This window comes from Eubalaena glacialis, chromosome 4 (assembly GCF_028564815.1).
Source record: "Eubalaena glacialis isolate mEubGla1 chromosome 4, mEubGla1.1.hap2.+ XY, whole genome shotgun sequence".
Taxonomy (NCBI): domain Eukaryota; kingdom Metazoa; phylum Chordata; class Mammalia; order Artiodactyla; family Balaenidae; genus Eubalaena; species Eubalaena glacialis.
This window is the reverse complement of record NC_083719.1, coordinates 151,288,098-151,301,421: the sequence shown is the minus strand read 5'-3', so window position 1 is coordinate 151,301,421 and position 13,324 is coordinate 151,288,098. Positions and strand designations below refer to the sequence as shown.

Below are 13,324 nucleotides of genomic sequence, written 5' to 3'. Positions count from 1 at the left end.
GTTCCCAAGCTTCACAGACTATTCTTCCCCCTTAAAAGGCAGCAGATTCCAGACGACCATCAAACACTCGATCCAGGGCTGCGCCTCCTACTCCCCCACCCCAGCTGGTTGGATATGGTGTCTTTCTCCATCTGAACTCCTCACCTGATTTCTTTACAGGCTCCTTGCAGCGGGGCAGCTGGTCGCCAGCCTTTCTGGGACCAGAGAGCTCCCACCAGTCCCTGGGCGGGCAGCGCACCCTCCCACACTGAGATCGTCACAGCTAACTAGTCTCTTTCCTCTTAGAACCACCTTTTCCAAAGTGATTGGCACATCCAATAGATGTTTCTTCAAGAAATAAATTTGAGAAATTCAACAGGTCTGTTTACTGTGGAACAGTAAAGGCTCAGTGCCTTGGCTACGTTAATGTGCATTGGAAGTCTCCAACAGGGGTTATGGCATGCAGGGGCTTCCCAAGGCATTTAACCTCCAAACCCTCTTCCCTAGAGCACCTGGTGGGATTAGAGCTCCATGGAACATTTTTTGAGAAGGCACTGCTTGAAAGGATGCCACCCATTCTTTCATTCAGCCAGCATTTACTGCGATGAGGTCAGTGGCTGGATAGTGCAGTGGGCACAGCCTGGGCTTGGGATTGTAGTGATCTGTGTGTTGCAACCTCTGCTCTGCCTCTTTCTTGATGTGTGACTTCGGGTAAGTGACTTCACCTCTCTAAGCCTCAGCACTTCCATCTTAAAATTGGGTGGTAACACTGCCTACCTCACAGGGCTGTAATAAAAAGTTCATCCCATGAACTACTGTATGGAAGTTATTTACAGTGCTTGACACAGAGTAAACGCCCAGTTAATGGCAGTCATTGTCACCATCATCATCATCACTTTTATGACATGAAGATGAGGAAGTTGCAGAAATGAGTTTAGTGCAAGGCAGTGTATAATAAGGATACCTCAGACAGCTGGAATGACATAGGAATAGAGGGCAAAGATCTCTTAAAGGATGAGCGTTGGAGTGGGCTTTGCAGGATTGGTAGGAGTGTAGACGATGTTGGCAGGAAGGACTGTGAATGTGGCAGAGAACCCGAGGAAGAGGAAACATGAAGGAGGATGCTCACCAAGGCAACGCAATTCAGGTGAGCTGGTGGGGGGCGGGGGGGGGTTGCCTGGAGAATAGGTGAGGGGGAGGAAGGAGTTGGAGGAAATGGTTGGAACATTTGATGGAAGGCCAGAGCAAGGAGGGCCTGGAATGCAGGAGACAGGGTTTGGACTTTATTTGGTGAGGATTAGAGAACCAGCGAACAATGGGAGGGCAAGGTCTGCAAGGATTTTAAGGAAAAGCACTTTGGAATCTGCTGCCTTTTAGAAGGCACTTAGGTACCTGTTTTAAGGAAAATTGTTTGACGGCCAGACGTGGTATAGAATGAGAGGCAGAAATGCGGCAAGGCCGGTGGGGCGGGGGAGGGCACGGAGCCCAGTTAGGGGGAGCACCAGGTGAGAAGGGGGCTGAGCGGACAGGAGGGCGAGACCTGGAGGTACTGCTAAGGCAACCTTGGCAGGACTTAAAGACACACCTTCCTAAACTGGGAGTGACTACTGACTGTTGCCAGGAACCTGCTGTGGAAACCAGTGCTTGTTGCACTGGCAGAAGCATCTGGAGTGATTGGGCCCAGAAAACGGTCCTTATCCTTCCAGTTTGAGGGATTTTCAATGAAAATGCTTGGTCAGTGGCCCTCGCGTTTGACACAGGTGGCTCACTCCCTGCATGCTGGGGAAAGCCTCCCATTCCTTCCCCGCGGCAGGTCTGCGGGGCCTCCCTACCTATGGGCCTTGGGCTCTACTTGCTGTCAACCCTGATGCATGGCCAACTCTGACACTTGGCGGGGTAGGCTCTCTCTCAGCTATTCAGATCTTCCGAGTCATCCCAGAAGCAGAAGTGCTGGACAGAGGTGGGTGTCAGGTTGGGGCAGGTGGGAGGGAGGGGGCCTTTGGACACACCTTGAGGGGGCTCTTCGGTACAGAAATAGAATTCTTACTATTTCCTGTTGAGAAAGGGACCACGCTGATACACAGCAAGAAAGTGCATTTTAATCTCGGCCTCGGGCAGGAAAGTGTGATAGAATACTGACCAAATCTGATCTGCCAGCTCATTCAGGGCACATGAGTGAATAAATGTCCCCAGCCTACCGTCAAGCCTCTGAATAAAGCCCAGGCAGATGGAACAAGGATATCATTATGGGGAAATGGGCTGGGGATTAGGGATGCTGGCATGAGTTTCCAGCCTCATTTTTTACCTTTTTGAAATCCCCGCTCCTTTGATATTCACACAGCATCATGTCGAAGAAGATTGGGATGGTGGCTTTCCGGAGCTCAGCCTCAGGGATAAGTGTCATCTCTAATATAGGTCCCACCATGCCTGGGATGAAGCAGATTTTGTTCTGGCCTGAAAGAGAAGAGGGACATGGACCCATGAGACAGTTTTCATGATGCACAGATTCTCAGACCATGCCTGGGGAAAGGAAAAAAGGGAGGCCAAATTGTAAAAACAATAGTTAACACTGATACAGTTGTTTACCGGGATCCAGGCACCATTTTGGACACTTTACGTACATCCACTCTTGTAAGAGACATGTGCATCTTCCAAAACAAGCTCCGTTGTTAAGGATAATAACCCAGGCGTGTGGAAAGCACGTCGCTGTTTATAAGGGTTTTCACCTGCATCATCTCCTTTGCAAATAGGGCCCTGATGGAATATGCTAGTGATGGCAAATCACAGGGATACTTGAAATTATGTCTGTCTGCAACACAAGCCATGTTTCTGAGATTTGGAAAACATGCTTTTACCAACTGTTTCATGAAAACAAGAAAAGCAAACTTTGCTGCCAAGAACCTGCTATAAAAGTATGGTCAGTGTAATAGCAGGAGTTAAAACATCGCTTATGGTCAGATAAACTACAACTTCTTGTTTCTTCTGCCTCATTTCAAGACATTCCTACATCCCCTCCCTTGGCTCTTGGCATTCTTGCCACACTGGCCTGGTTCCACTGTCACAAGCTCACCCTGCTTCCCCACTGCCAGACACACTGCTCCTTTGTTGGTAATATTTTTCCCTGCCTGTTCCCCAACATCTGCCCATTACCACCTGGCTTCTCATGGATGGATAGGCTGAGAAAAGCCCTACTGCATGCCCACCCCACTGCCAGCTATGTCAGATACTGCACTGGTTGGTGGTCTGTCTTCTTAGTCAACTTGGCAATGATGTCTTCATTTGATAAACGTCTGCCTCCCCCACAGAGAGCTTTGTGAGAGCAGAGATCATGTCTGTTGTTATTGTTGTATCTGTAGCACTGAGCATAGAACATATTAGATCCTCAGTAAATGTCTGCTGAATGAGGAAATAAATTTGTCTAGCTCCTACACTCACTGGCTATGTGACTTGGATATGTGTCTTATAAAAATGCAATCACAATGCCCACCTGTTGAGAAGACCATGTGAAAATCTGTCTGTGTATACTTAGCCCAGAGCCCGGGAGAATCAGCACCGAGAGGGAGGGGTAGCGTGGCCCAGTGGTTAAGGGCACTGATTCTGGATGTAGATTGCCTGAATTATGTAAATGGATTCTGCCATCAACTAGCTATGTGATGTTGGGCAAGTTGACCCCTTGAGGCCTCCGTGTCCTCATCTGTAACGTGAGAGAATAACAGTATTTATTTCATAGGGTTGTTGTAAAGAATAAATGAATTATTATTTATCAAGCACCCTGGACGGTGCTTGGCACATGGCACACTTCATATAGTGTTAGCTATTGCTGCTGTAATGTTTGGCCAAAACGAACCATGAAGGGCAGCCTTGTTGAGCAGAATGGATCGGACTCCTCAGAATACACACATCAGATGTGGCAGAGGAGGGGAAAAGAGAGGGGCACTTAAGAAGTGCGGGGATTTCCTAGGGAGCATGGGCAAGGCTATCCCAGCAACCCTGTCACTGAGCTGACACCCAGGTGTTTCATCAGCAGCTGCCTCTTTCTTTTCCTGAGTTTCAGAACCTAAGAAGCCCATCCTGGTTTTCCCCATTGTCAGGATGCACACTGGTGGTCTCCGCCAGGGGGAGAGAGCTCCTGGGGTGCAGAAACTCAGGCGGTATGGTGTATAGCCTGGCGCTGCTGCTTTCGAATAAAGCTGAGAAAAGGAGCCAAGAGGGAAGGCAGCAAGAAAATGAATTTTAATTCAGCCTAAATGAGGCTTAATGTTGGAGTGAGTATTTCCCCAGAATTCAGATAAAAAAGGCATCATCCTAGGAATATCTTCGGCTAGTGAGAATGAAATGATGAAGGCAGGCAGAGAGTTGAGTGAAATATAAAGACACTTTACCAGGATATCAGCTTCATTATATGATGTATTTGGATTATACTTCACATTGGTCCAAACAGAAAAAAAGGAAAAAAAAACTAGCTTTCCTGCAGGTTTATAGTAACTGCTAATCTAGGTTTCTGATTTTGTCCTTCAAGATCCTTTAAACCCTCAGTGGGGTTTTAAAATTCAAAGTCGACTGCAATAATAAGTAGAAGGTAAATGAGAAACTGTCAGATAAGCCACCATGGAATGAGAGAAATTGCTTATACAACAAAGGCCTTTAGAATACTGGAGGGCATTGGGTCTGATAAGGATATATTTAAGATGGTTTAAAATAAAGAGCGGACATGCCATAGACCAGGGATTTCTTAGACACTTTTGACCTGCATTCAGTGGAAGAGATGTTTGGAAGAATAGGGAAAGAGGAGAGAAAGAGATGCTGCTCTCTAAATGCAGTGTGATTTCAACGGCACTTACAATGCTCCAGAAAGAAATTTTATTCATTTACATCAAAAATGGAATTTCAGCACATTGGATTTTGTGTTCAGGTAACCTGAATGTGTACCTTTATAATCATAGATGCCCACACACGCACACAAACACAGAGAACATATTTGTGGCTAAGTGAATGCAAACTCATTTGGGGAAAAAAAAAATTTCCTCATTCGAGAGACACGTCTGCTGCTGTTTTCAATAAAAGGCAAGGAAGGGAATGGGTGAGAGGGTCTTTTTCACATAATGGAAGCTGACTCTCCCTGGGAACAGATACAAAGTGCCGATAAGCCAGGAGGATAAATCCAAATGCCGAGTTACACAGGCTTCCGGAAAGGATCCAGTGGTAATGAGAGCACAGGGAAGAGCTTAGGTGTGCAGGTGGAAAGCAGTCCCCTGTGCTCTCCGGCCTCAGTTTCCAGTCTGTGCAATGGCCTTGTCTATCACACCTCTCAGGAGGAGACCGTGAGATTGCAGGCGAAGGGTCTGAGGGCACTAAGAAGGCGACCTGGCAAAAAAGAAACGAAGAAAGAAAAAGGGAAGGAAGGAAGGGAGGAGCGTAGGGAAGGAGGAAGGAAGGAGACAATCCCGTGAACCAGGCTGAGAATGAAGGGGGGCAAGTCGCTGACCTCAGGGGGCTGACAGGGCACCAGGGGCACTCGAGCTGAGAGCGTGAGGCCCTGTGAGGGCTGGCACAGACCCTGAAATGAACGGGATGAGGGCAAGTTACCACCCCCTGGATTTCAGCGTCCCGCAAGCCTCCTGGGGACTCTGAAATAAAGCCGGGCTGATCAGAAAAGACCACTCATTCACTTCAAAAGAGGAAGAAAGAACACAGATCTCTGCTCCTCCTTCTCAGGCTTGGAAAATCTCCCACCCGGCACTGCTCTAAGACAGGCGGTTGTTTCCCTCCTCGTTACCCAGAACATGCCCAGCCCCGGCTTCCCTCCAGGCCCTGCGGAATCTCTGAGCCTGATAACCTGGGTCAAGTCTCCCCACTGCCACTCCAGGCCGTGCGGCTTCGTGCCTGTCACTTAATGTCCCTGAGCCTCTGTTATCTCATCTGTTAAATGGAGATAATAATCATAGTCCCTGCCTGGAAGAACTGTTGAGAAGCTTAAAGGGCTTTGTACAGCGTCTGGCTCATTAGAAAGGCTCCGGAAGTGCTGATGCTGATTACGATGATGACGATGCTGAGCAGTACAAGCTCAGCCGAGGGTGGGTTCTGGAAAAAGCAACGTGAGAAGACCGGGTCCGACCTCATGGAGCCCCCTGGGGCTTTTCACGGAACTTCTCAGTCCAGTCAGTTTGTTCGTTCACCTCTAGAGTAAAGGGCTGGCATGGGAAGAAGGCCGGATTAGACGGATCTTATCGCCCATGGCTGACATTCACCACCCTCTAAACCCTTCTCTATCTTATCGAAACACGTTCTTATCTGTTCTCAACGATGTTTGAAAAGCCCCAGTCTGATTATGTTGGACCACAGCTTACAGTCCTTCCATGGGTCCCATTGCTCTGCAGGCCCATTTGGCCCGATGCTCCGTCTCCATACCCCAGCCTCCCTCCACTGGCCTGCCTCCTGTTCCTCCGGTTCGCCCTGCTTCCCCCTCCTCACCATGCTCTTCCCTCCCTCTCCCTGACCCCATCACCACCCTGAATCCTATCACCACCGCCTCCACAAGTAAATCTTACTCGTTCTCTATCCAGTATGGAAGCTACTTGGCTACATGTGTCTTTGAGCACTTGAAATAAGGCTACTCCAAGCTGAGATGTGCTGTAAGTGTAAAAAAAAACCCCACTAGATTTCAAAGAAAGAGTTCTGGAAAACCAAAAGGAGGTAACATATCTCAGTAATGTTTTATATTGGTTACATGTTGAAATGATAACACTTTGGAATATGGGGTTAAATAAAACATACTGTTAACATGAATTTCACTGCTTTTTAAATACTTCTTAAAAAAAAATTTGGACACTAGAGAATTTAAATTTAGACAGGTGGCTCACATGCTAGTTCCTTAGGACAGCACTGCTTTGGAGCTCAGGGCTCCCCCCGTTCCTCATCAAGGCCACCTTCAGCTCACTCACTAGGCAGGAGTTCTTTACACACTCTCTGGGTGCCCCCAGCTTCTGCTCTACAGCTATGTCCCCTTGCAACCATAATTAAATAGCTCTGCAATTAGTTTGTTACTATTCAGTGCAAAGTCCATGAGGTTGGGGGCTATGTCTCTAACTACAACTGTTTTCAGTTGTAGCCTCAGCTACAGGCATAGTGCCTGGCACTTACAGGGTACTTGTCTTCATTTCCTGTTGCTGCTATTATAAATCACCACAGACAGTGGCTTAATGCAACACAGATTAACCTTATGCTTCTGGAGGTCAGAAGTCTGAAATGGGTTTCGCTGAGCTAAAGTCAAGTGTGAGCAGGGCTGAGTTCTTTCTGGAGGGTCTAAGGAGGAAATTGTTTCCTTCCCTTCTCCAGCTTCTAGAGGTCGCCCACATTCCTTGGCTCATGGCCCCTTCCTCCATCTTCAAGCCAACGGTGTTGCTTTTTCTAATCTTTCTCCGACTCCCCTGCCTCCTTTCTTCACTTATAAGGACACTGTTATTGCACTGGGATAGTCCAGGATACTCTCACCATCTTCAAGATCCTTAATTACACCTAAAAAGTCTACTTTGCCATGTAAGGTAATTTATACACAGGTTCTGGGGGTTAGGACTCGGACAACTTTGGGGAGCTATTATTCTGCCTATCACAGTGCTCAATATTTGTTGTTAAATGAATCAATGAATGGGTGGATGGATGGATGCCTTTCTAATCCCATTTCCTATTTCTTCCCAGCAGCTTCTCCCCAACTCTAAGAAGCCATGCTTGCTTAGGCTGGTTGCTCTCCTGGAATAGTCGCCCTTCCCCCGTTCCCCTCTGTTTCAGTTCTGACCACCCTGGGGTCTAATTCAAGAGCCATTTACTCAAAAGAGCCATCCTCCTGTTTGCCTGAACTCCTGAGTCTCCACCACACATTTCACATTAAAGAACATGCTCTTACTTTGTTCTTTAAACTCTTAGTTTGTTCTACTCTCAGAGCTGGATGGTAGGCTCTTCCAGGCAGGGCAGGGACCGTGCCTTATACTTTCCCAACTCTCCCGCCCTTCCCTGGAGCTTAGCACCAAGCTGGGCACCCCATAGATGCTTAAAAAGTAATGGCGCAGTTGCTCTCACAGCTCTGCCGGGAGTGACCTCCCCACGTGTGAGGCCATGATGCCAGCCGCTGGAATTTGTCTTTCTTTCCCATGAAGACTGTTAACACAGCAGACCGGCATTAACCCAAGTGAATGTGGGATGGTTAAGTACAAAGTCATTTTGCCAAAACGTGCATTGCTTCACTGTAAGCAGAAATCAAATGTTATGATGCTACATTATCAGGAAAAGTACATTATATTTGGCATCATCCCAGGATTCAAAGACACAAATGGCATTAACCCTTTAGTGGCTGGGTCCTAGTACCAACATATGGTCCTTCTCTCCATAAAGACCTCCCTGCATGTACCCTCTCTCACAAAAGCACGCACACACACACACACACAGATGTCTAGACTTGTCCCTGAATAATCTTCCAGCCTGAGATTATCTTTGCAATTAGCTATCTTATAATCACAGGGTTGCTCAAATCTCTCCTGATGAGAAAAAGATGATGATACTGATGATCATAGTGATGATGTCCTGATTGCACTGGGCATTAAAACAAAATTTTAAAACTTAACATGCATTATGATTTACTCATTATCAGCAGTCTTTGCAAAACGTAGTTGGCTATTTCATACTCTTTGAAAATAATTTGCATATTCTGAAACAAATTATTAGTAAGAACATTGGACTTCAGGTCAAGAGTCTGGCTCTTTTGCCTCAGCTGAGTCACTGATTTGTTGTTGACCTTGGGAATGTCCTTGTGCCTCTCTGGGCCTCAGTGACCTCACCTGTAAAATCAAGGCATTGAATTAGATGATGTATCAGATAGGGATGTAGCAGAAATCTGATCACCATGGCTAAACTGAGTAAGTTCTGCTTTAGTTTTCTTCCTTAACAAGAAGCCAAAGATGGTCAGTCCAGAGCTGCTCCTCCATCCTTAGGGTGTGACTCTTGTCTTCATGGCTTCAAGGTGGCTACCACGCCTCCAGGCATCTTACTGTTTCCCAGAAAGGAAGAGGGGGAAAGACTATGGGCAAAAAATGTGTTGCGCTCATTGAATTTGTCCCCCTTCCTTTTACTTTAATTGGGAAAAAATGTTTTCCTGAAGCCCCAGGAAGTTTATTTCTTCTGATTCTCATTGGCTAGAGCGGGGTCACATGGCCATCACCTGCTACAAGTCATTGTTAACTGAGCAAATTGTGATCATGAAAAAAAAATCAGGGATCAGTTAGCCAGGAAGAAGGATGGAATGGCTATTGTGTGGGCACTCAGCCTTGTCTGCCACAGATAGCTTCTAAGTTTCACTCTGTCTTGGATATTCCACGAATTGCACTTTAAAACCCATCATTACCCAAGGCAATGTTCTCACTACCTTGGGCACTCATGTATACAGTGCTTACTCCTGGTTTGGATTAGCAGATTAACCTCATTAGCATGTTAGAGAAAGTGTGCTAATGACATCATCTGGCAGAATGCAGAGTAGGGTGGGGATGGGGAACCATCCATTCACTCTGCCTCCCCTTATCTCTGAAGGAGATAGGCAAAGAGAAGGCAGCCATGTAACTAATGAGCAGCAGGAAAACCCCTTCAGGCTGATATACCTTCCTCTTCCTTGGAGCCTCCGCCATCCTTGCCAGCAGCATCCTTTACTTTTTGTTTTCTGCTGTGGACATCTGTGCCTTTGTTTGACCTCTCATAACTCCATGAACATTTTACTTTGGGAAATTCTGCCTCCCTTGATGGATGTAGGCTTGGTGGGGGCACTGATGGAGAGGTCATCCAAGGAAGGCCAATAGAATGGTGTCCCCTGGAGACTGGACCTTTAGCAGAGTGATGTTGGGACGGAACATCCTGAAGGCAATGTCACACCACCTGCCGTGGATCCTTGAGTGTCTCTGGCCCTACCCTTCGTAGCCCATTTCCCCTTCCCCTTCCGCTAAGTACCTTCCCTGATTAAGGCAGCCACAGTCAGCATCTCTTTCTTGCAACCCCCAAACCCTAACAAGTATATCTTTTAATTACATTAATTCATCCTACAGGTACTTGAATACATCAAGGAGTTTGTGATGCTTCTGGACAAACACTCGTGCCAGGGTACTTGTCCTGAATCTAACTCTAATCCACTCCAGGATCTTGTACACACCTCTTTGCCTCTCTGCGCCTCAGTTTCCTCATCGGTAAAATGGTGGGTTGGACCAGACCTGTAGCTCCAAACTATTCTCTGAAGTACTTCAGGATTTTTCCCCAGAAAATCCACAGGGGTCTACATGGGAGCTCAGGAGAGGCCCATTATAATGGGCTCTGGGCTCCCCACTCGACTTCAATTAGAATAGCTTGGCTTTCATCCAATTTCTGTGTTGAGCAGGATATTTTTTTATTGGTCCTCAGCTAAAAATAAACGTTTGAAAAATGATGGACAATATGATCTCTAAAGGACCCTTCCAGTTCTGATGTTCTGTGATTCTAAGCAGGTGGAATATTTGGTAACATCTTTTCATTCATCAGCATAATTGGGAACACAGGAATGCCTGCCAAAACATAATCTATATCTAAATAAAATCTTCTGTGTGCAAAACAACGGCAATGAAGGACATTCAGAAAAGAGCAGGCTGTGTGGAAGAACTAGAAACAAACAAAGCACAGATCCCTGTTTTGCAATTCTGGCAAAGCTTGATATGTAGATCTGGGAAAGGAAGCCCACCACGGCTTTACCTCCTCTTTGCTGTTGTAAAGCAAAGAATGCAAACTCATATGCAAACCGAATCTGGGCCCCATGTTTCACTGGACACATTCAACGTTTTAAAAACTTTCAATTAGTTATCACCAATATTCATAAATTGGAAAATGCATTTTAAAATTATGTTTCCTGGCTTCTTTTGAAAAAACGGAAGATGTGACAAGGTCGGCCTTGCATTCTAAAAGGATGGCAGTCAACCAGAGCAGGACAGCAACTGTCCCTTTTAGCTGGGGCACATCTGCTTCACTCAGCTGTAGGCCCACCTACTCCTTCCTATAAGCCTGACCCCTGAGGCCAGATGCTGGCCACCAGGTAGGCCTTCACTTGCACTATGCTTTTTTGTTTTTTCCTATTGCAGGGTAATGGTAAATGAAACATAAAATATTTCTTACAGCCCTGTCATTATCCAAAGTGGAAAAACAAAAGATAGACTGAGAAAGGTATGCTGTTCTAGAAAAACAGGGCAGAGATGTTATTTATTTATGATAGTGGCTTACAAATGGGGGTAATTCTGTATACACACACGCACACGCACACACACACACACACACAGACGACATTTGGCGATGTCTAGAGACTTTTTTTTGGTTATCGCAACTAAGGAGGATCTGGTGGGTAGGCATCTGGTGGCTAGAGGCCAGGGATGCTACTAAATATCCTACAATACATAGGGCAGCCACCACAACAAAGAATTATCCAACCCCAAATGCTGACAGTACCCTGCTTTATGGATTTCTGTGGGTTTAACATACATCAGCCCCTTCACTCTTTTACATTACCTGCCTGGGCGCTGCCTGGGCCCTGCCCTTCAGGCCTTAGTGACACAGGCCTGGCTTTGATGACTACTGAGCCAGAACAGGAAAATTAGGCTCCCTCCTGATGGCGCAAGGGTAAAAATAATGATAAAAATTCTGACATGGGTGTGGCCTCCATGGCTTCACTCTCCCAGTATTTGCTCTTATGATCCTCATAAGCACCCTGGGAGGAGATGCTGTTTCCCCAGGTTAGGCCCAGTGTCACTCAGTCCCCTGGCTTTGGGCCTCATCGCATGTAAATGACGGGGCAAGGCCCCAGGCAGGGATGTGGAGTCCGTTCTGGGCCTGGTTGCCCAGCTCTCCCTTTGATTTTGTGAGCCAGTCCACAACCCTCCTGTTACCAGTATGTGCTCTTGGCCTGAGTTGAGCTGCTGCCAGCAAACACAAAACCCAGGCTGATATCCACTGTGCTTTCCCCACAACGAATGGGCCTTGCTGGAAAGGGCAAGGAACGGCTGTCCAGGAAATCAGATGGGAACTGAAAGACACTACGATGTCTGGGGAGGCAAGAAGCAAAGTGAGGGGAGGTGATATAGGTTGAAGCTAAGAGATGGGCACAGCATTGCAAGTGCTTGACTGAAGAGGGCTCACATCCAAGCCCAGGGCAGAGCAATTCGGCAGCAGAGAGTCAAGGAGGGTGCACAAAAATCGGAGGTGAAAATGGCTCATTACTTGTTACTATTTATTCATCCATCCATCTACCCATTCATCCTTTCCGCACCTATTTATGGAGCAGGATTCAGGTCTTGGGCAAGGTATGTGGCCCCCAGGCTCGTGGAATCAAAACCAAGCTCTGGGATTTGCCGCTGTTTCATCTCAAGCAAATTGCTTCCCTCTCTGAGTTTCCTGATCAGTAAAAGGAGCAGGTAATGTTTCCGTCTTGCAGGAGGTGATGTGAAGATTAAATAAAGATCTCCTTAGCCCTGGTCTGACTCAGACCCTCCCTAAATGCCTGGCTGACTCCATCTCCCCTTCTTTCCTCCCACAGATGCCACTCAGCTCACACAGGATTCCTGCAGCTCACTGAAGCAGGGACAGCTTCTGGGGTCACGTTTCAGCTCAAACATACCGCAAAAGACCTTCGTCTTCCATGGAAACAATTCTCCCCCATGCGGTCGGACAGTCTTTTGTAGATCACTACATCACATGGGAAGCAGGATGCAGAACGCCCACCAGTAAGCAGAAAGCACATGTGTGACGTGTGAGGACGTGCATTCCCACAGCAGTCGTGCTCTTTCTCTTTCTTGTAAATTCCCGTTTGACTTAACCCCTCAGGGGCATCAAGGAGAAGCAGATCCACAGCTGTTTTGGGGGGTGGGATTCGGGGGATGGGCACCCTCTCTCATCAGGCACTTATTAAGGACCCGGGGTGCATACAGTGATAAACCATTATTTCAAGCTCCCATTGCTGAAGCCCCCATGGCCCTCTAACGGATGGTCTTCAAGAAGGAGCCTGGCCTGTGCAGATGGCGTCTGTCTGGATGCGTGTGCCTACTCACCAAGTTTGTACCACATATCACGGATGGAGAAGCCAATTAGCCGTCTCATGTCCCCGTACCTAGGAGGAACAAAAAATGTCTGCTTCAGTCACCATCTCAGAGATTCTCATGAACCCCTACCCCCCTTTCAAGAGATCCAAATGCAACCTACTTATTCAGGATTTTGTTGTATTTGGCGTGTGAGAACTGCTCCAGCTGCAGAGAATCCTGAGTGATAAAAGCCACTGCCAGATGAAAATAGTTGTTCCACAGCT

The 13,324-nt window shown here is 47.0% G+C and overlaps 1 protein-coding gene across 1 annotated transcript in view; it reads right to left on the bottom strand.

Moving 5' to 3' along the window:
- The window catches only part of DOCK2 (dedicator of cytokinesis 2), a 416,651-nt gene that overhangs the window by 59,722 nt on the left and 343,605 nt on the right, over positions 1-13,324 (bottom strand). The window contains exons 31-33 of the mRNA XM_061188995.1: positions 13,222-13,322; positions 13,071-13,129; positions 2,285-2,433 (exon numbers count right to left, since the gene is read on the bottom strand). Coding sequence (XP_061044978.1) covers positions 2,285-2,433; positions 13,071-13,129; positions 13,222-13,322 — 309 coding nt within the window. The remainder of the gene's footprint in view (positions 1-2,284; positions 2,434-13,070; positions 13,130-13,221; positions 13,323-13,324) is intronic.